The sequence below is a fragment of the Cyphomyrmex costatus genome, unplaced genomic scaffold (genome assembly GCF_001594065.2).
Source record: "Cyphomyrmex costatus isolate MS0001 unplaced genomic scaffold, Ccosl1.0 scaffold5, whole genome shotgun sequence".
Classification (NCBI taxonomy): Eukaryota; Metazoa; Arthropoda; class Insecta; order Hymenoptera; family Formicidae; genus Cyphomyrmex; species Cyphomyrmex costatus.
Genome location: NW_017279267.1, coordinates 1,197,335 through 1,220,598, shown reverse-complemented (window position 1 = coordinate 1,220,598; position 23,264 = coordinate 1,197,335). Strand labels below are relative to the sequence as shown.

At 29.7% G+C, this 23,264-nt stretch overlaps 1 protein-coding gene across 1 annotated transcript in view; it reads right to left on the bottom strand.

The window, feature by feature from the left end:
• Positions 1-2,506: 2,506 nt before the first annotated feature.
• The window catches only part of LOC108778461 (Inositol 1,4,5,-trisphosphate receptor), a 34,559-nt gene continuing 13,801 nt past the window's right edge, over positions 2,507-23,264 (bottom strand). The window contains exons 3-44 of the mRNA XM_018545647.1: positions 22,721-22,836; positions 22,321-22,407; positions 19,675-20,169; positions 19,361-19,499; positions 18,980-19,191; positions 18,507-18,845; positions 18,272-18,418; positions 17,845-18,146; positions 17,659-17,773; positions 17,415-17,590; positions 17,174-17,329; positions 16,929-17,079; positions 16,693-16,840; positions 15,282-15,621; positions 15,057-15,222; positions 14,769-14,988; positions 14,095-14,636; positions 13,908-14,023; positions 13,695-13,830; positions 13,354-13,611; positions 10,984-11,104; positions 10,739-10,881; positions 9,904-10,091; positions 9,716-9,827; positions 9,140-9,247; positions 7,198-7,315; positions 6,893-7,125; positions 6,686-6,824; positions 6,256-6,542; positions 5,665-6,174; positions 5,423-5,572; positions 5,144-5,336; positions 4,911-5,033; positions 4,655-4,827; positions 4,397-4,561; positions 4,143-4,323; positions 3,968-4,060; positions 3,739-3,896; positions 3,498-3,663; positions 3,254-3,414; positions 3,024-3,185; positions 2,507-2,911 (exon numbers count right to left, since the gene is read on the bottom strand). Of these exons, the coding sequence (XP_018401149.1) occupies positions 2,831-2,911; positions 3,024-3,185; positions 3,254-3,414; positions 3,498-3,663; positions 3,739-3,896; positions 3,968-4,060; positions 4,143-4,323; positions 4,397-4,561; positions 4,655-4,827; positions 4,911-5,033; positions 5,144-5,336; positions 5,423-5,572; positions 5,665-6,174; positions 6,256-6,542; positions 6,686-6,824; positions 6,893-7,125; positions 7,198-7,315; positions 9,140-9,247; positions 9,716-9,827; positions 9,904-10,091; positions 10,739-10,881; positions 10,984-11,104; positions 13,354-13,611; positions 13,695-13,830; positions 13,908-14,023; positions 14,095-14,636; positions 14,769-14,988; positions 15,057-15,222; positions 15,282-15,621; positions 16,693-16,840; positions 16,929-17,079; positions 17,174-17,329; positions 17,415-17,590; positions 17,659-17,773; positions 17,845-18,146; positions 18,272-18,418; positions 18,507-18,845; positions 18,980-19,191; positions 19,361-19,499; positions 19,675-20,169; positions 22,321-22,407; positions 22,721-22,836 (8,126 nt within the window). The 3' untranslated portion in view covers positions 2,507-2,830. The remainder of the gene's footprint in view (positions 2,912-3,023; positions 3,186-3,253; positions 3,415-3,497; positions 3,664-3,738; positions 3,897-3,967; positions 4,061-4,142; positions 4,324-4,396; positions 4,562-4,654; positions 4,828-4,910; positions 5,034-5,143; positions 5,337-5,422; positions 5,573-5,664; positions 6,175-6,255; positions 6,543-6,685; positions 6,825-6,892; positions 7,126-7,197; positions 7,316-9,139; positions 9,248-9,715; positions 9,828-9,903; positions 10,092-10,738; positions 10,882-10,983; positions 11,105-13,353; positions 13,612-13,694; positions 13,831-13,907; positions 14,024-14,094; positions 14,637-14,768; positions 14,989-15,056; positions 15,223-15,281; positions 15,622-16,692; positions 16,841-16,928; positions 17,080-17,173; positions 17,330-17,414; positions 17,591-17,658; positions 17,774-17,844; positions 18,147-18,271; positions 18,419-18,506; positions 18,846-18,979; positions 19,192-19,360; positions 19,500-19,674; positions 20,170-22,320; positions 22,408-22,720; positions 22,837-23,264) is intronic.

The window sequence follows — 23,264 nt, the reverse complement described above, 5'->3', positions numbered from 1 at the left end:
CACTAATTGTCCTCCTGTTTAGTTTCAGGCTAGTACTCATAGTGAGAAATTTTTTAGATTATATGCTCAATTTTAAAAATTACAGAAAACGAAAAAGGTAGTATATTGAATAACAAAGCAAGAGAGAGATGGATAAAAATTGCAGTTGTTTTCAGTATGACATTAATGGAAAAGATAATTACACTGTGAGATAATTACAGTTTAATTATAAATATTTGATTCAGTGGAAATATATACCTACATATCTTTTATTAATGTGTATTATTTTACATTTTATACTAATATTTCTAATTTGATTACGTATTAGTAACATATAGCAATGTCAAATACATTATAATGAAGTATTTAAGTACAAAAACTATGCATTTCGCAAGTTATCTCCGTATCCAAATCCAGCCTTGGAATACCAATGTTTCATGAACATTGCAGTTTATTTCATCAGAGAGGACGAGAGACAGCCTGATACTAGGCTATTCCTCCCTTCTTTCGAGGTATTTTTCAATGAGGGGGGGTTAATCTTCAAAGTATTTAAGTATTTAAGTAAGAAGTATTTGATGCAGTAATCGTAGTTTTGTCAATTGCTTGAAACAATCTCATTAGAAAGAAAACTTAAAAAATTTGAATTCATAGTTAATTAAATTAACACATATCTATGTGTGTGTCATTTATACACAAGTCTCTTATACACAAAATCTTTTTAAAAAAATATATTTAAATATGCTATATTTATATTATTTGCTTGTTTTTAATCTTACACAGAACTGTTTGTTGATTGCGAGAAAGCGCAAGATAGATAACACCATTAAATTAAATTTATAATTACTCGTTTTATATTATTAAAATCTCATTCTCATTTTTTTTAATATTAAAATATATAATGTACATTATATGTAAATATATAAAACTTATATGTGCATATATCATGTATGCGTGCTCATGCGACACTGTTCATACCATGGAAAAAAAAGATTATTTTCTATATTATTAATATATTAATTTATGAGTAGATTATGACAAACTATGATATTATGAATATGAGAATATCATACACATAATAAATACAGCTTTATTAAAAAAGAACATAATTTATTCACATGTAAGTATGAACGTAATCTACATACATAATGTGTGTAGCTACATATTGTGTATATATTATTATAGTAAAAACATACGAGACAAGTATTAATAATAACATATTTTAATAGATATTATTTAAAGATTTTAACAAGTATAACTTGGTATGTTTGACATAAAAGAAAAAGGAAATATAAGGAGATCGATATATATATATAATTAATAATTAATAACATATGAAGATAAAAAGTAATTGGCTCTAAGTAACACTGTTTCATTTTTCTACACGATTATGATATTTAATAAAATATATACAATTGCGTTAAATTCGATATTACAAACAAATAAAACGTATATATTATTATATCTTCACATATAGACACAAAAATTTCAAGTATTATTTTGAATGAGAGTTAAATTTAACTCTGTAATAACAGCGCTGTGGCATACAATATTCAATTAATGCATTTATATCGTAACATAGTAATATAACTTGATTAAAATTTATAATATATCAACTATCGCATATGTGCGCGTTTATATATTAACAATAGTTGGACAATGTTTTAAAACTCGTCCATCAGAATCTAAAAATTCAGAAGATTTTTCTATTAGATAGAATCCATTGATCCCTATTAATTACCGTGTTTTCGTTAATTATAATGGTAATATCTTAATTATGATCGTCTTCGTGAACAACTGAACCAACAATCTGATATCCTAAATGCAAACTTTAATCTTTCAATTATTATGCATATATCTTCTAACCGCGTGTTTACATATCTTCACACATTAACAATTTATCAATCTAAATATTGCAGGATACAAATTTCAGCAATTTTTATGAAATTAAAATTTGAGCGTTTATTATTACGAAATTAGATATGTATTTTCATTAAACAATACATCTTTAAAATAATTTCATGTGTTTTATCACATCTGTACACAAAGTAAGAAAATTATTAGTGTAATCGTAAAGAACGTGATTTTAACAAAAAAGGAATTGTTCTCAACTAAACAAAAAATCTAACTACATATGATTGAACATATAATACAGAAAATCTGTACAATTTCAGAAATATATGGTTAATTATATATATATATTTTTTTTTTAGAGTTAATATAATAAGAGTTTTTTAAACTCTTTATTATTTATCAAAAAAGGGAATTCGCATAACACAACCATGGCATGAATAATGCAAAAAAGAATATAAAATTTATAACTATAAAAACGGTGATATTATAATCTATGTTTAATATATCATATCCATTTTTGGATATATATAAATATAACAAAACTAAAACATAATATAATGATATCACATAAAAACAAAACTATTCTAAAAAAGTCATTGGAATATTACCTCTTACAACATTTTAGTAATTAGAAGTTTTAAGTAATCTATCTAATATATCAATGGATACGGTTAATTTCTCTATATACGCATAACAATATTCACACACCGATAGACAATGCAATTTACGGTATTCGAGTTCCTTAAATGACTGACCAATAAATTGGACCAAAAGACTTTACAATAAAAGGATAATTATCTTAATGCCCTAAGCGTATTTTACTTTCATTAAAATTAGGAACAAAACCGTAAAAATGCCTCAGGTTACCCACTTGGTATGTTCTCATATTTTTAAATGCCAGTTAAGAACACACGAATATCTTTACGTATGTACTGTCTTGGAGTATCAAACTGAGATTCGTCTAGAATAAGAAGAAAACTAGAAAATGTATGTCTTAAATTTACGTGGGTATATTATGCAATATTGCTGAAGCAGAATTCAGAAGGCCTAGCCGCTGCTTCTGCTTTCGTTGCTCCGTCATCTATTAAAAAGAAAGAAAATTATATGATTTATATATAACATCATTTAATTGTTGTACCGCTTAGATATTCTCGTTAATCTTCAGAGTAATTCGAAAGATTAGTGATTATTACTTGATCACGAAGTTCCGTAAGTTGTTGAGACAGACATCTAACTAACATCTGTGTGGATTCTAATTGTGATTGCAAACTCCTTAATTCCACTTGTTCTCCTTCACCTTCGTCCGCAGCTAATGACTTGGCTCGCAACCTCGGGAACCATTCCAGATTTCGATCCTGTGAAAGTACATAGAGCTTAAAGGTATAAGCATTGCCCAAGTTTTTCAAGCTCTATGAACTATTACCTTAACCATGGCGTAAACGTACGACTCCGGACCCGTGAATTCTGTCGGGTCTTTCACTTTCACTAAGACAATGAAATAGAGATAATGCCACATGTTATGCTCGTGTTTTGTATGTTCCTCAAAGGAAACTGTTTTGTTATCAAAAGCTGATCTGTTCAAGCCTATAATAAAAAAATAATTCAACATAAGATCATAAAATGTACTATATTTCATAATGTGTTATAAAATCAATTCCAATAATTACCACAAATGAAACAAGTATTTTTCAAAATTAATTCTTTCTGTTGTTTTTCCGATCTAAGATCCGCAAATGTATCAATAATCACACCAAAGATGAGATTCAGAACGATAATTATCACGATGAAGAAGAATAGTAAATCATATACGACTCTTGCAACAAACAAAGGCTCCTGGAATATAACACAAATTTTTATGAGGTAAGTTTACCATGATTATCTACATATCATGAATATCTTTATACTTACAACACTGGAAGGTGCTCGCAGAATATCTCCTATTCCACCACCATTCCTCAATCCTTGATTTAACGTGGTTACGATGCACATGACGAGTGAGTCACATGTTCGTTCTTTTAACTCTCCGCCGACATTAACTATTTCGGGTTTATTCTCTTGTACGTTTGCTAAATTATTAATTTATTTTAATACATTTCCACATTCAAATAAAAAATTACATTATTGCAAATATATCTACCTTCGCTAGCATAACGTGATATAGTCTCCGTAGCTTCACAGTTTTCTTTGCTACCAGCGCTACAAGTATTTGCAATTTTCTGCTCAATGGAAGCTACAAATAAAATAATTTTGAATGAATATATGTTTAAAAAATAAAGCATCTATGTATAAAATTAGCAGAAAGTTAAACTTACATATAATCTCCTCGTCCACAGGAACAAGAAAGTCATCTTTGAAAAACATAAAACCAATAATGGAAAACATGTAAACTAAAATCAAGGCTAGCACAGCCGTGAGTATAATAGATCTTCCATTTCGAGTTACAGATTTTATTACATTGAGCAAAGTCTCCTCGCGATAAACTACATCGAAAAGCTGCAAAAAATAACAATATTATAACTCTACACATGTTGTAAAAAGAATACAAGTTAGTCACTTTGTTACTTACTAAAACTGAATAGAAAAATGGATGCATAAAAATGCCCAGAACACAAAACGTTAAATATGACATATGATACAAAAGTTCGATATTTGTTATTATTTGCTCTACACTTCTAGTCAGGGTACCCTGATTGCCTATAATACTTATAAGATGTACACCTTTTAATGTAATCTGCAACATATAATTATAATATATTTAGCAATTAGTAAAAGTGTAATGTATATTATAATTATATAAACGTGTTTGAATTTTCTGTGTCTTTACCGTAACAAAACCGAGCAGCCATAATGTCGGTTCTGGACCTACGGAAAAAATCAATCGCAATATCGTTGACGCAACAAATGTACGTATACCGGACTCCCTTGGCAGCGTAATAACAATAGCAGCAGATGCAAGCATGACTGTCCAAATTAAAGCTGATAGATGATAACTGAGTTCTAAACAGAACAAGGAAAGATTGTTATTTTTTCAGATATAATATCCAGGAGGTTGTTTGAATCTTGTTAATTACAAAACTTACTAGGCACAGAATCCACAAACGGATAGAAAAATGCTACAATAAGATTTATAAGAACGGCGCAATTGAATAAAATGTTACTCCATAGCGACATATAACTGCTCATCCAGAACAACATTGGTTGACCTATTTAAAATAAAAATTTATATTATATATATTATACACATAATTCATATTATATCATATAATAATATAAAATCATATAACATTTCAATTTATTTAATTAGTAGACGTACCCCTGAGCTTCTTTTGCCACTTCATTTCATTAAACATATCTTCCGTTCTCTCAAAGAAATCAGAAACTTTTGATCCTTGATCATCTCGCTCTGTAGTGTTCAGTACTCTTATTTTTGTATCCACAGTTATAAGTTCACAAATTTCCGGTATCGGGAAGACAATTTGTTCAAGTGTTCTATCGTGTCTTACAATCTGAAATATGAAAATATTGATAAAGCATATTATTTCTCAAAACAAATTCTATTTTTATTTATTTATTTATATAGAAATCGTAGCACCTCTATTTGAGCTGTATGAGACGCATAATATTCAAGTGCTTTGTTAATTTTTGGATCCGCATTATTCTGTTCTGACGGCTTCAACATTACTGCTAATTCTTTGTTATGTTGCGCTAATTGATGACACAAAATGTAGATATTATGCCCAACCTGCAATAGATTAAATTAAATAGAATAGATTAAATTTATTTTCGTTTATTATTTTTGTTTATTAATATCGTGTAAAATATATTATTCCTTACTTCTTTTGGCGATACTCCTTCTTCTGCATTCGTCGAGGAATCGTCGATATCGCTGGAATCATCTAATGATTCCTGATGAAAAGCCTTGCATGCTACATCTACGAGTTGTTTTGGATTCATGTTGTACATAATTCTTTCAGCGTTTTCGCTATCACCTCTACTTTCCATAATTGCTAACAATAATTTACTGGCATTATTCTTTAATTCCAGTACCAGATCCATTCTAGTCTTTCCCAAAGGATTGATATCGTTCAATATCAATGCCGTTATAATGTCTAAGCCGTTAGACTCGTGTGTGGCGATGCAGTTTTGATTATCATGGCATGGTCCTTGACAATATTCCGTCAACGTTTCTAAAGTTTGATTGATTAGCGCTACATTGTATTCGTTAATGTAGAGGCCAAGAAGACCCAATCCGCCGGTAGTAGAGCCACAAATGCAGTCCAAAAACATAAGCGTTTCCGACACAAGATTAAAATTCGTTTTATTATTTTGATTTCTTAGGAAATTCTATGAAAAAACGAAGATGTTTATTAATATATCGCAAAATGTGTCATAATGAAAATATGAGTTCTGGTTAGATAAAAGTACCTGTAATTCTCGATTGTGATTCTCACAGAGTAACTGCAAGAAACGCAGAATTGGTTGCATCACTAAGACTTTAGGACTCAATTGACCCTCTTCTTTCTCGGTACCAGACGAACCGCCACTTTTATTTCTGTCTGACTTTTCGCTTAAATCATCTAACGCATTGTTTGCCACATCTTCGCCGGGTGCAAAACCATTGCGCATGTTTGCATATGCCTGTGCGTTGGACACCGCGACCTGATTCAATTCCTCGCGCAGATCATCGGTTATTACCATTCCATTAGGCTTTCCTACATATGTATAATAAACACTTAATGAATTTATTATGTATAGCATTATTCAGAGCATTTATGTTTGCAGAAACGCATAAATAGAGAGCAGCTTGGTATATATATGTATAATATATATTACTAATATTTATTTTATCTTATACCTGATCCTCGTTTTCGCGATAATTTGTCAACCTCTTTGCCCTCTTTATCCTCATGTGCTTTCGCTGCCATGTCAGATGTATTTACTGTCACGGTAGATTTAATTTCTTGCTGAGAATCTTTCATTTTATCGTAAAACACCTATTACCGAGAAATAATAATATAAAATACGTTTACATGCATATTATAAAATTATAAGACTACTATACCTTGAAGAATGATTGACTTAAATCGGCACCCATTAATTTATTAAATATACTCCTTTGTATAATAGGATTTCCACCTTCCAAGAGTGCAATACCTAATTCCACGACTTCTACAAATATGCTCGGAGAGTGTACACTCTTAATTACCAATTCTACAACTAAATCTGAAGCACCTTCGTGATCAAGATGAGTTTGCACATCATGCAATGTTCTACCAGCTCGGCTTAATATCTTCGCTATAAATATTAGTTTGCTATTAGATACCCAAATAATAAAATCTAGTATAGAAATAGTATCTTACGACTTACCTCCTGGACCGTGAGTAATAGTTGCGCTACGGGATACGCCAATATCAACATTCTCTGGATTTTGTATAAAACTTTTCCCGAAATAACGTGTCAAAAGATTATTTCTCAATGCGTCTCCCTACGGAAAAAAGAAGTATTCAACATTAACATTCTATTACATGTTCGAAATTAGAATGATGTACCAATACATAGTGCACAACATTAATAAAAAAAAAAAGAATCTATAGAGTACAGATATATTCCTTTTCATATATTCACAAATAATTCTATATCGTAAATAATATTTATGCACGGATTTAAATATTGTATATTTACAAAATCGGTGCTTTATGTGCTTATAAGTGTGAGAAATACTTTGTGCAATTTAGGATGCATGTGTAGGAAAAAATTTCATTATATCATTGACATAAAATTTTTAACTTAAGACAAAATAAAGCACAATATGAGAAAAAAAGGTAAATATTAACGTAATTGTAAACATTCACATATTTGTACATTAACAATTGGTGAAGATCACATATGAAAATTAAAGATTACAGAGAATAAGTAATTAAATTAATGTAAAGGTGTAAGATTGTATTCACACATAAAAGTGTAATCTTGGGGTAAAGCACATAAGAGTGAGAATAATAGCAACACATATTTTGGATTTTTGAATATGCATACAATGATATTTTGATATATCAATGTATATTTATGCTCCAAATGTGTTAACTGTGAATAATTGTGAGTATAAATATTCAACTATCTATAATAAATAACATTCATCGAAGTAAGGAGTTAACAAAATAATAAAATTCACATCAAATTTCACATTCATAGTATATGTGACTCCCTTTCAAGTGGCTAAAAATATTAATAATTAAAAAAAGTAATATTATAATTATTAGTGTAATTGTTAAAATGTAGAATCTATCATTGTATTGGTACATCTTACTACATAATTTATGTACATTTACATATCTATCTATAAAGCTAAATTATATATTATATCTATGCTTGTATATAAAAATATTGAAATATATATATACATATATTTTTTGTTAAAAAAATTTCTAGAAATAATATTCTCAAAAATGTAACTCGTAAAAGTCTTCAATGCACGGTAAATGTATTCCAGAAAAAATATGACAATTTTCTCTTATAAAAACATAAATTATATATTGTAATTGCACATTATTCATGCATACTTTTATTAGTTATTTGTTACTTTGCACCGTGAATCAAAATTACTTTTACATAAGAGCATACAATCCTTATATATCATGTACTTATATAATATATAATATTAATATATAAATATCATATATATTTTCTCAAAATGTAATACTCTACATGGAGAGATGGCTTATTTAATGTAAAATATTACGAACGAGATAAAATAATAATAACAAATGGATATAAGATAAATTAAAACATGCATAAATCAAGCGTCATGCATAAAAGATCTACACAACGTACATTATATATTCTCTACTTTACGTAATTTTACCACACCATATTCTCTACTTTACGGAATTTTACCACACCATTTACGACCCGATGTGTATATATAACATATAAGACAATCACTTAGTCAACAACTTAATCACACAATTAATCAACTACACAATTAATCAAGTTAGCAACATATTTATCATTATCGTTAGTTTTTAAAATGGAAGGTAAATTATGATTTGTTTATGATTTTCAGATCAGAGAGAAGTTTGGAATGAATTAAATTAGATTCTTCTTCTTTTTTCTAATGATATATCCTAGGTGGGTTTCTTTACTTTTGACAATGCAATAGCATGTAATGTCGTAGCGGTGTTAAAAGTATCGTTCGCGCGTCCTAAATTACAATACGCGATCACCAATCTCTGTTCAGCATAATACGTTCGGCATAAAATGTCGTTTCATATACGTTGTGCCTATATTTCTTTCTATCTACTTTAATTTTTACCGGCTCTTGCTGAGTTATTTGTCGATTCTCAGACTGATCATTGGAACCTGTTCCAACTTGTGACTCGCCCTGCGTTTCTGACTCCGTCTGTTCCGAGATACCTTCGTTCTTCATTCGCAGCATGAAAACATCTTTACCTACAGATCTATTCTACGAGACCTACTCACCCGTCGTTAAGACTTTGTGGCGTATTGAGAAATCTTATTAACTTTTACATTATTCTCGTAATTATGCAGCAAGCCAAATAAATATTTAATCGCGTATTAATTCGTCTAATGTGCTATGAGCGATCGATCGGGCATTAAGCTATATCAGATTAAAATGCGCCGTAAATTTACGCCAAGTAATTAGCATAAAATGTGAAATTTTTTAACTAAATATTTGAATCACTTTCCGCAAAGACAATATATTTATCTTGCAACACATTTAATGATATTCTTATATTTTCTACACCATTACTGTAAACCTATTTACGTAAGCTGAATGCCCTTTTCCGCGATGCTGTGTTATATATCTTCCTCAGTATGATAAATGATTCATGTAATTTCATGCAAAACGTAATTCCATGTTACTCACTTTTTCCCCGTATTCAGGATCGATAGCCATCATTTCCCTGAGAGTCCTTAAAACTTTAACGCACAATTTTTCTTCTTTTTCTTCTAACAATTTCTCAGTGTGTTTAATTAGCCTATAAAGCAAGAATGTGTGTAAATACATTGATGTTGCATGTGATACAATTAATATACTGCAAATAAAAAGTTTACCTCTTAATAAAACCACCGTTTTCACATCTCTTTCTGGCATCAGTTGCTGCAGGAAACAGTAATTCAGGTCGATAGAGAATATCCACTAATAAAGACAATTCAGACTGCACCAAAGGTTTCAATTGTTCCTCTAACAGAGACACTATATCCTGTAGACCTTCTATAATACTCCGATCTAGACGCATAAGCTAGATAAAAACAAACGCTATTAATAAATATACTGATTATAACCAACTAATTAAGTTGTTTCATATATATACAAGTTTTTGTACAATCTATGCTACAATAAATTAATTTATAATTTAAAAATTTAAGTACATTTTACAATATGAAACATCTAGTATTCTCATATAAACATATTAATATAAGTATTTAATATTTAATACTTTACTACATAGATTAAGATTTTATTTTATTATTAATATATAGCCAAATTATAATTAAATGTTAAATTTAATTAAATTAAGTCTAGTTTTATTTTACTGTAAATTTTTTGTACATATACATATATGTATACACACATATATATAATGTATATACATATATGCATATTCGTATGCATGTGTATATGTGCAGCTATAGCTAATTAACGTCTTCAGTGAAACATACGAAGCTCATGTAATCTATATGAAACTAATTTTAGCAAATGCACTACATAGCATCACTAAACTAATCAAGTGCTATGCTTCCATGAGTGACCTTTACCTCGTTGTTAGAGCCTTCCACACATTGTAGGTCACTCTATGCATTTAAGTAAATTCATTATATAGTTGCTCACACGATGGCACGTATAGCCATCCTAATCACTTTTATAAGAATTTTTATTATAAATTACCTGACTTTGACTACGTTCGATTTTTGGTTGTTTAGCAGCTTGCAACCATTTATTGGTTTGTCTGCTGAGCATAGCTGCTTTGTTGAACATATTAGCGACTTGGCTTTCCAAATCAGTCGGTATAGCAATACCTCTTCCTTTAGCTAAAAAATATGAAAGATATAAACGTTATAATATCAAGATTTAAATAAAAATAAACATTAATCCAAATTAATTAAATTTTTTATAATACAAAAGATACTTACCAACATCTGACAGCGTTCGTATACAATTCTCGACGTTGAATCTTTGTCCAGCATTTAACCATGCACATTGTGATACATTAAAAGCTGCATGAAGCAATTGGACAAATATAGGTTGTCTTGTCTGTTCCATGAAAAAATAAATATAAAAATCAATTAAAATTATCCATATTACAATAAAACTTTTAAAATGTATAATTAAATTGCTTAAAAAAAAGCTTCTTAAATATTTTAAATTAATAAATACAAAATGAAATAAGATTAAGCTGTATTATGTTAAAGAATTCTTTTAGAAAATATCTTTTCATAAAACATTTTCAAAGCTTATATCATAATTTTGTATTATTATTAACATTTCACACATATTCAATAATTTGTAAATTTAAATCGTATCATACGTCTAATTTATATTTTTTTATTATTTATTTATATAAAACACACAATCTTTAAATTATATCGTTATATGTATTAAAATGTCATCTTGCATAAAATAACACACTCATTGCTAAGCAATCAGAATTATTATACACATGCCATATAAATTGTGCAAACTTTTCCTTATAAATTAAAACAAGTTGATAACAAGTGTTGAGAAACACATAGAAATAGAACAAGAAAAATATTTCGAGGATAATAAAAGGTACAATAATCATAGTTAGCACCAGCAGATGATTTATAAAAGTGGGTACATTCAATGACAATGAATGTGTTAATTATGCAGAGACATGTGATATAGGCGTAAAGAAGAGAATGCAGCTTGTATTTACAACACGTCAGTGCTCTATGTTGCTAAAATATTTCTAGTATAATCTTCGCGCGCACGATTATATAATATATATAATCTACAAATATAATCCAGAATTCTCTTTATGCCCCTTTTTAAAAGAGTAAGCATTTATTATATACAAGTGAAAAATTTTTTTTTAATTTTATAAAATATTTTAGCCATTATATATATCTCTGATATTGTAGGCATATAAGAAATACCGTATTGTATTCATCAGACATTAAGAAAAAATTCTAGCATTCGATACTCACATAGCCAGAAAGATTATTATCTGTATTCCGATCACATTCCTTGATGTTCCAATACAGTCTAGCCTCGTGCAGATGTTTCTATTAGTAAACCAACCCACCACCATATAGATGGATAGTACCCATAGACCCAATAAACCAATGTAGTTGATTCAAAGAAGGCCAGGTGTTGCATGCCAAAAACACAGAACATGCCACTGATGCTTTCAGCAATGACCAAGCACATATCATACAATATATAATTAATATAATTGATACTTGTGTTGTTTTGTACTATTATCTATTGTTCAATATAAAAATTATAGCACTTAATAATTAGCTAGAACTTAATATATGCACGCATAAAAATTTAATTAATAAAAATATGTACTCTATATATATGTGTGTGTATTTGTGATATGTACTTGGTTAATAAGTGAACTTAATGTATAATGTGTTTGCATGCAAAGCGAGAGATTGTTAAATAAAGTATATGTTGATGTATTTTGCATATACTTTGTAATTAGAATGTTTGCTGTTTTGTACCATTTTGTTTCATTACTTCCTTTAAACAAAACATACAAAAATTATAGTGATTATATGAATAATTTTTATAATATAAAATCATTTAATTTTAAATTTTATTAAATATTATATATCGACTTAAATCTTTGTGATATTCTGTATTCATGTACACTAATAAAAAATGCAATTATTACAAAATTTCCAATCGTGTCTTTTCTTCATTTTAATAAATTTTAAAAGATAATAAAAATTTTAATAATTATTTATCTTAACAATTATAATCAAATTTAAAAATTAGCAAATATTCAATATTACCTAAATATGTATATATAATCAATATATACTAACTGTAAGCAAACCTTTTTCAGATGAATATTTTTCTTCTGTGTTGAAAGAATTATATTATAATTAAAACAAGTAGATTTAAACAAGTCCATTTTTATAAATAAAATTTGTGCGACAGTATTTCCATCAATAAAATAAGGTGCCAAAACATCATAAAAAAAAACTTATTATATCAATTCTGAATATTTAAAAAGCGTGAATCCTAAATTTGGCTTAACGTGAATATTTAAAATTAATTTGGTGGGAAACTATATTTTAAGATAAATATTGTCTTGTGAAATTATATTCACTCTGAAGGACTAAATATACCAATAAGATATAACATAGATTAATTATAATTAGAAAGAAAAGACATGAAAATATGTATATGAGTGAGTGTATGTGTGTATGCGTGTGTATATATATACATATATATATATGTATATATATATATACACACGCCATTAAAGATTAATATAAATAAAATTTTTTTCTAAATGAAGATGTTACCTGTACGGTGGTGCTTTGATCAGAAAATGGACTGCTGAAAAATGTGGATATGATGTTCATTAAACAACTCGTCACATAAGTTTCCAAGGCTATATCCGCATGTTGTCGATCATGAATAGACGTAGCAATTAAGCCCATATCAACGATAAAAGATTTTTCGAACAAAGACCACATATGATTTGATGTATAAATTTCCTTCATCTCAACTTCTGTGTCAATGTAACAGTGGTTAAGAAAATTGATGTACGCTTCTTTCACCTGTTTATAAATGTATATACACACAATGTCAATATTTATTTTAATCAAATATGAATATGTTAAAATTTTGGTAAAAAATTCACCTCTGGTATACAGTCTGGATGTGACACTACAGCAACGATATCATCTAACGGTAAGAGACTGTGACATTTAATTTCTGTATTGACGTTTTTGCCCATCGTACAACAAGCTAAAAGTTTTACTAACTCTACGTGATACCTAAAACATAATAAATACAATATGTGATATATACAATCAAATAATTCTCATTTAAAAAATATCTTAAAGCAACTCACTGAAGAGGACTGCTTTCATCCATTCGATGTCTTTCAGATCGCATCATTTCCACAAAATGATTAAACGAGGCTCTATCATTATAAAACACTAAAACATCTTCTCCCGCTTGAACCAACTATATAATGAAAATGAAGATAAAAGAATATCTTACAAAAATTATGTGCATATAATGTAATAGTATCTTACCTCTTGCATCACCATCTCTTGACACTTTCTAATAAATTGATTCTCAGCTTTTACTATAGTTTGCAAAAATTTCAAATACTGCACATGTTTCCCATGCGTTTCTATGCAATGTACGAAATGCTGTATGACTTTCGCACCGACTTCATTGCAAAGAACGGAATTATCTTGAAAAATACTACATACTGTCTGCGCTTCTCTTATGCCGGGATTCAAAAACAGATCCAGCTGCTTATGTAGAAGAACCTGATTTTGTTGATTAGATAGACAAAAGTTTTGCAGAAAATCATGCGCCAAACGCATTAATTCGTTCATTCTAACATCTTCCTTGGTATCATATGGAACTTGTAATAAATCTAAAACGACAGTATGCACTCCGACATTGCGTAAAAGTCTCTGCTCGTGTTTGCGTGCCTTTACTTGGCCGCCTGGCAGATTTTGAATACATAATTTGTTCATTCTCATTAATATCTGTTGAATTTTTTTATATTCTTCTGCTTGATCAGGATGTAACGGTGGGCCAATATCCAAATCAATAGCAGATCCTTTAAAAAATAATTTACTCATTTTAAAAAATATCTATAAATTTTTAAAAAATATCTATAAATTTTTAAAAAATATCTTATTTTAAAAAAATATCTATATAAGTATAGAGTAACAATTATTAAGATAAAAACCTTGTTTATCTAATGCAGATAACAGAGGTGTTTTACGAGGAGCTGTGGTTTCATCTTCTTCTTCTTTACTTTTCTTCTTCTTCTTATTTCCATGTTCTTCTGTTGCCTTGGATTTATATACCCAAAGCTCAGATTTCTCGACAGATTGGCGCAAAATGTCTAAATCTGCCTTTATTTGTTTATATGATTCTACGTCGCTGTCCGAAACTAACAATTGCACCTGTTAACAGCATGTTTATATTATTAAATAATTTTTTTTACAATTTTACTTTAATATGAAAGTCTAACCTGTTTAAATGCTTGTAAAACTTCTTGTCTTTGGCTAAAGTGTCTAAATAATAAATGTAAAGCTCCAGAGACCAATGGAGGATAATCATGCATAGCTAGATGTAATAAAACGCGTAAAAATGTTCTGCCTCCTTGACCATCTAAATCCAGCGCTGCGCATTCTTCACTAAAAAAAAATTTTTTTATAAGATACAATCTTTATACATTACATTCAAAACATATTACCTGCTCCCAAATATTCCTTCTGCCTGTGTACTAATTGATTCTAAATCAATAGCTTTTTGACCCAGAGTCACATCTCCAGTCTTCTCTGCAGCAGTCTCATCAAATTCTCGTTTGAATATGCTCAAAAGACAAGAGATTCTATAATCTAATCTAACATCCAGAATAAACTGTAAAATTTCAATTATTTTGAGTTTCGTATCCATCACTAAAGGATATTCCTTCTTCATTAATGGCTTTGGTCTTGGAGAAGAACTAGCTAGTACTTGACCGGCTGGTCCTAATGTTAAATTTGTCATCACAGCACCCATATCGCCAATGCATCTAAGAATACCTCCTTCAGCTATTTAAACATAACAAACAAAAATGTATATTAAGCTAATAAATAACAAGATATAATAATTGTATAATATTACATATGTAAGATATTATTGTATGGTATAATTGTATTATATTAATAATATCGTGTAATATTATTGTACATATATTAAATAGTCAAAAAATATAGTGCAGAAAAATTTTTAATTTGTTAAAAAATATAACTAGTATGTAAAATAATGACTATTTTGTTACTTGTTATGGAAAAAGGATAAGAGATTTATTCTAAAAATTACGAAATAAAATAATAATTACGTATGTTTAATAATTAAGAATGTTAGGTATTAATAAAATAAAGTATTGTTAACATAGGACATTGTTATATTCATGTTTCTTGCAATACTTATTTCTAAGGATATATTGTTATAAAAATATTTAAGCACAAGCTTTGTAAGAAAATTTGTGAATTCACTTTGTACAATGTACAAGATTGCATGCTTAATCTTGTTAATATTCATTCCATATAATATGATCTAATTAGCTTTTAACAAGCTATCTAATAGAATATTACCTGCCTCCTCAGAATCCGTATCAGCTGTGATAAAATATTTACAAGAGTAAATTGATTAGTTTTAAACATATTTACCATTCTATATATATTATAAATAATTTACTACACATATGTAGTTGAGTAAATTTTATTATTAATGAGATTTTATATATGCGAGAAGCTTAGGGGGATTACTAATATATTACAGTATACTATAAAAAAGAACATTATTTACAAGTTTCTGAAAGCGATGCATGAAACCAGAATGTAAAAGCTGCTCGTGGAAATGATTAAAATAATAGGAGGGAAAAGTTTATCATATCAATAATACATCAATGAATTATATAATGCAAGAAAGTAAAGCAAATTTTATTCTTATTACGAGATTACTACCATGCGCGCGAATGATATATATATATAAATGAATCGATGTCTTTACTACTAAATATTATTTATGGGGTTTATTGAAAATTTGCCAATGAATGGTACAGAATATAATTCATAGATTATGTCTCACATAAATGAAAGAAATAGAATTAAACTTACAATCAATATCCCCCGTAGGTATCTTCCCATCGGTGGATTCATTCTCTGACACACAATCCAAGATACTAAGCAATGTCTTTGTTAAACTTAATAGATCATTAAAACTGTAGAATCCAAAGTAAATTAAATCACGTGCTAATTTAACAACCTAGCGGAACATGTAAGAGCAACGGATTAATTATAGCTTATTATATATTTAAGAAATAAATAGATACAGAGGAAGAAATTGTATATACCTCAAATGTAAGCTTATTTTGCTCTTGATCCCCAAAAGACCACATTTTCGCGACAACGTTACATAAGTAATCCTCAACAAACATGATTGTTGAACTAAATTTAGTTCGAACAGCCTCTTTATTTTGATCCGGCATTTTATTCGTATCATAACTAGAATTATGAAAAAAAAGTTTCAAATATATACAATATATATACATATATTCCTGTTTTCTCTCTATTATTTTTTTATTAAGTTTTTACGTACTCATTTATGCTCATTTTAGACGGGATTTCTGACCAAAGACGAGCATATTTTACTGGAGTTACTTGTTCTTGCGGATCTCTATCTACGTGAAGATGTAGCATTAATCGGCAAAATGATGCGCGTAATTCGTATGGCACAGTTTCATCTTCCATACATCTATAAAAAATTTTTCATACAAATTGAGATATGTCAAATAATTTAAGAATAATTCTTACATTATAAAAATAAATGTACAACTTACTTAAGTATAAGATCAATGTCCAAATGTAATGACAGATTATTTAGTGCTAAATACTGTCTATTCAAGCACATGTTACTAAAAAGATTCAATTGATGCCTGTAATAGTCTAATATTGCTGCGTCTTGAGCAGTTCCCATTTTCGCTCCTCTTGATAACTCGCTCAAAGACATTGATTTCTGCATTAAACATTATATTAATTCGCATAAATCTACTTTTTAATAAACTATATATTAAGCTTACTAACAGCTCCACTATTCCATTCCAATACAACTTCAAATTCCTCTATAACAGTGATTTTTGGTTCGGCGTTTTCTTGTTTCTCATCGATATCTTCAACTTCTACCTGAGTCTTCACCATTCTGGAGTTCAACATTCAAATAAAATGTATCAGAGAGAAATTAACATCATTTATATCGTTTATTATACTTACTTTGTTCCTATCAGAATATCTTTGTTCTTTTCACTAAGTACGCTTTTGCAAATTAATTCTTGTGTCACGGCTATTGCTTTTTTATTAGAGATACACAGATCCGACAGGTAATCCAAAAATCTCGATTGCCAGTTACGCATATTTTTTCTAACGAGACCCACAAATGTCTCTATTTCCGCAGCTGTTATATGTTTTTCTAACAACTTTCTGTTATTATGTAAAAGCGCGGTAATGGTATCTTCTGCTAGAATATCGTAACCGATTTGTTTTTGCATAAATGCAAAATGTTTAGCAATGTATTCCTATATATAGAAAAAAATACAAAAATATTTTTTAAATAATATATTGTATATTTACAATATAATGTAATTATTCATTTTTCCTTTATTCATTCAAATTTATTGTATGAAGCACAATGTCGTAGTACCTGATTTTTTCTATAATCTTGTTGAGAAAGTCTGAGTATTCGATAACACAGACGAAACATATACTTATATGGCGCATGTCTCGGATCGTTAAGCTCCTCTATCCTAAGAAATGGTCCCTCACCCTCTGCAGATTCCAAGAATGGAGCCTGTAATTAAAGTGTAGTGAAACGTTCTCATTCACTAATATCTCTGCACAATCAATGTCTAACTTTCATCAATGTCTAATTAAAATACCTGCAATATTTTGAACAACTGGCCAAGGATGTACTGTTCGCGCAATAATTTCTGACGGTCCCTCACAGGACCATCCTTCACATTTGTAACGACTAGTTCTAACGCTTCGGATTTGTTTTGTTCATTTTCTGATCCAGCAATAAAGTATACGATGTCCTGCAGCAAGCTAGTGACAGCCCTTCGCTCATTGTGTGAGATCGTGCCTTTTTCTAGCTTACTGTTCATTGCCGTTAATACCTTGCAAGCGTCATTTGCGAAATCTAAATCGCGCACTTCAACCGGTGACACAGATCTCAAAGCAAAGGCTTCTTTATCCTCTTTACTAGTCGCACAACCCACCTGACGAGTAATTAAAAATACTTTAATTTAATTAATATTTCTTCAATTTATGAATTTCACTTACAATATATGAAATTATAATATAATCAATATTTTAAATTATAATATAATAACTATAATACGCGCTACAATACCTTCGACATCACAGGCTTCTCATCATCCTTATCGATTGGTACGCTTGTTGAATGGACCCAAGTATTTGTGCATATGTGATGTAATCTCACAAAGGACGACTGCGGAACCAGACTATCGCCCCGCGTTAAAGTTGTGGGATCTAATTCAAATAATGAGCTAATCTCATTGCTGTGCGGCACTGACACTAATCTATAGACCGGTCCAGGTGGATCTATTAAATCATCGTATATATAAACAATTGATTTGTCTGTATTTAATTAATCGTAAAGTAAGTATTTGTATATAGAACAAATTATAATATATAATTAACCATTATTTAATTTAAAATACTAGATATATACTCTAACACATAAATTTCAAAGTATATATAAATGTCATACCACGCTTGCCCTTCACGGGTTCTCGTGGTTCATCCGTGTCAACCTCAGCGGCGAGATATTGACCAGTTGCTAGATGTTTAAATCTGAACAGTGAATTCCAATGACCGGCGCCGCCTCTACACGGATCGTGTTGCACCACCTATTTATTAATAAGTAAATAGAGAACATAAAAATAAGATATGTCAAAAGCAATCAGTATAAATGCAATAAGAATTCGAATAAAATGTCAAAAACTTAATTTCGAGTATTGTATAACGTTAAATGAATAAGCATTTCTATATTAGATAAATTTATGTAAATTCAATCAGCCTCACCTCGACTTCCCACAAGGCTTTGCTGCTGGTAGCCGCGGTAGCGCTGGTCCTGCCCGTCGTCCTGAGAAACACGTGTTGCTTCTTCTTATATTCATCCATGGTTAGAAACTTTTCTTGTTCAGCGTGAAATAGCCTCACCACGTCGCCGCCTTTGAGGATTTCTTCCTGATTCTCCCGATGCTCCATGAAGAGAGTCACCTTCCAGGAGGTGGATAAATTCACGACGTTAACTTCCTTGCAGCCGGGATTGTCGCTCAGCTCGTAATTGGCGGCCACATGAAGGCCTTGACGACCCGCGTTCACCGGCTCCATAATCACCTTGTCGCCGACGACGACACTATCGCCGTCGCTACGCAGTTTGTAGAACGGCATTATGTAAAACCACGAACCCTCGTTTCCATTCGCGTCTAAGTAAACTCTCATCGCGTTCTTTTCTAGTAATGCCGGCAACCTCTTGTTCACCGTCAGGAATTTGTTTGACTTGAGATGCAATAACTGTCACAAACAAGATTCATAAATAATTATATTCGTATACAGGTAGAGATCAAGAGATTGATAACGGAATCTCTTGAGTTAAATAATATTGTGTTAATTTTTAGTTTCCAAAAAAAAAACAATATTCATATTAATGTATGCACTCAGTAAATTAAAGTCAAATACATTTCTTAAATTAAATTTTTTAACAATTCCATTATTTACAATTAAATTAATGACATTGAGTAGAAGCAGAATGGTGCCTCTGTGAAGTTAGCACCTCAATATTAAAAATCGGAAATTTTAATAACAGTTCTGCTTGCACCCGCAATAGTTCTACAGTTCCTGATAGGTTTTATCAATAGTTCCGTCGATTTAAGCCAAAAATTTTAAAAAATAAGAATATGCGGTGCTAACTTCGCGTGGCACCGCAGGATTCGAAAAAGTCGATTTTTTCGATGGAATCATATAGTTCTCGAAGAGTTCTACAGTTCCTGATACATTATAACAATAGTTCCGGCCAATTAATATTTTTAAATAAACTTCAAAAATTGGAGCTGACACCTCAACTTTAAAAATTGGAAATTTTAATAAGAGTTCTGTTTGCACCCGCAATAGTTCTACAGTTCCTGATAGATTTTATCAACAGTACCGTTGATTTAGGCCATAAATTTAAAAAAATAAAAACATCGCGTGGCACCGCACGTCAAGAGTAAAGTACCTTTTCGCAATCAGTTCTGGTCGACTTTTCGCAATTTTCCGACAGTTCTACAATAATTCCGAAGAAATATGCAGGTGTCGACCCGAGTACTCCTCGTTTAATATGTTTAAATAAATTTTTAATTTTTTCGCTGACACCGCACGTCAAGAGTAAAGTACCTTTTCGCAGCCAGTTCTGACCGACTTTTCGCCATTTTCCGATAGTTCTGCAATAGTTCCGAAGAAATATGCAGGTGTCGACCCGAGTACTCCCCGTTTAATATGTTAATCTATTAGGAACTGTAGAACTCTTCGAGAACTATATGATTCCATTGAAAACATCGACTTTTTCGAATCCTGTGGTGCCACGCGAAGTTAGCACCGCATATTCTTATGTTTTTTAATTTTTGGCTTAAATCGACGGAACTATTGATAAAACCTATCAGGAACTGTAGAACTATTGCGGGTGCAAGCAGAACTGTTATTAAAATTTCCGATTTTTAATATTGAGGTGCTAACTTCACAGAGGCCAGAATGGTGACCTATAAATAATAATTAAAAAATAACTAAAATTAGGTATAATTTGGCATTATAAATTTAACAGTTTTCTATGTTGAACGTGCATAAATATAATGTAAATTTATTTATAAACACACGCAGCGCAATATTGATAAAATTAATCTATATGCTAATTGCATACTCGTACATTTACGTTTACAAAATTCGCGGTGAGCAATTAGAATCAAAGTATATTTCGTTATGATGAATTATTTTGTAAGCTAAAAAAGTTACAATAAGCAGATAATTTTGCAATGTACAATATAATATATAATATATAAATCTAGATAATATAAAATAAAGATGATTAACTTATATATGTAATACTTCAACGAGGTGTGCGAAAGATAAGAGAATTGATAATTCAATGAAGAATACATTATAGCAGAAATTAATTGAATATCTAATGGCGTCCTTTGCTGCGATCGAAGATACAATGTATAATACATTACAGGTACAACATGATATTCTTTTTATATTATCTCATTTGCCGATGATCAAAGTGATCATTTCATATTTTTTAGCAACGATGTGCTACGCGAAACGGAAACTTAATTATTTGCTACAAACTTAGTTCCGCCACTTAATGTCACTTCTATTTTCTGACATGACAACAATATCACGGAGGAAGAAAATCTCGTTAATTAGCAAATACTTATACAAACCAGATAACTACGTCAATACGATGGATGTACCAAACAGTTTTTATGATCGCTTTGCGAAAAAAGAAGTGTTAAGGGAAAAACTGCTCCCCTAACGATATTGATAAATCTATTATTATTCATACATATAGTTACTTTACGTTATAAGAATATGCGGTCAAGCATAAAGCGTTCGAGATATGCTTTAATAAAATAATAAATAAATTCACTTACAAGACATTTTTTTCTAGGAAGAAAAGATTTATTTTCTTACCTGTATGACATTACCGTAGGAAACCACTGTGCCCAGTAGTTTCTTGTTTTCAGTCTCATTTTGCTTTTTCTCAATTTCAGCCGCATGCTGAGAGAAAGATAAATCTCATTAAATGACAATCGAGGAAAATAATAACAAATTCCATTAAATAATCAGTAATAGGTCACAAAATTAAAAACCGATTAGATATCTATATATGTATCTTATAAGTACTCTGTATAGAGTGTTCATATTATCATACATCCTAGTTATTCTTTAAAGTAACACGTGTTAACAAATGTACTATTTTCAATTTTAAAGTACCTATGTAAAAAAATATGTATGTATAATTGAGTTTTTTCTATAATCTCTTTAATTAATTCTAAATTAATTAAATAATACAGCATCTTCCGCAACTTACGTGAAGTCTTTTGAGTAAGATAGCATCCGTGCCCGAACTCGCACTCTGTTTTGCTGCTTTCCAGAATTGCTTTTGAGCGGAGTACCGATTCATAGGACATATTTTAAAGAGACAATCTAAAAAAAAATCAATACATTTCGTTATCGTTTGACACATTTCTCGAGTTCATTTTACAGATATATCCGATGTATAATCTCTGTAAAAAAAATGACTGGAATTGGATTATATACATTTCGTATAAAAATAAATATTTTATCTTAATTGATTTTTTATATCTATCTTTTATTAAAACAATTTTTTATCTAAAAAAATATTCTAAATTGCACTAATAAACTTCTGTACGTATTACTTTCAAATACAATATATAAAAATCTATAATATAATTTTTTATTTTATTACATTTAGATACATTTTCAATACATTCTTATCATCTGCTTAAATTCTCGCGAAATAACGAATGATATTTTAAAAAATAAGATATCAGAAAAGCTGCCATTAATAATTAAAAAAAAAATCGATCAAAAAGCAAAGAGAAAAACATCTA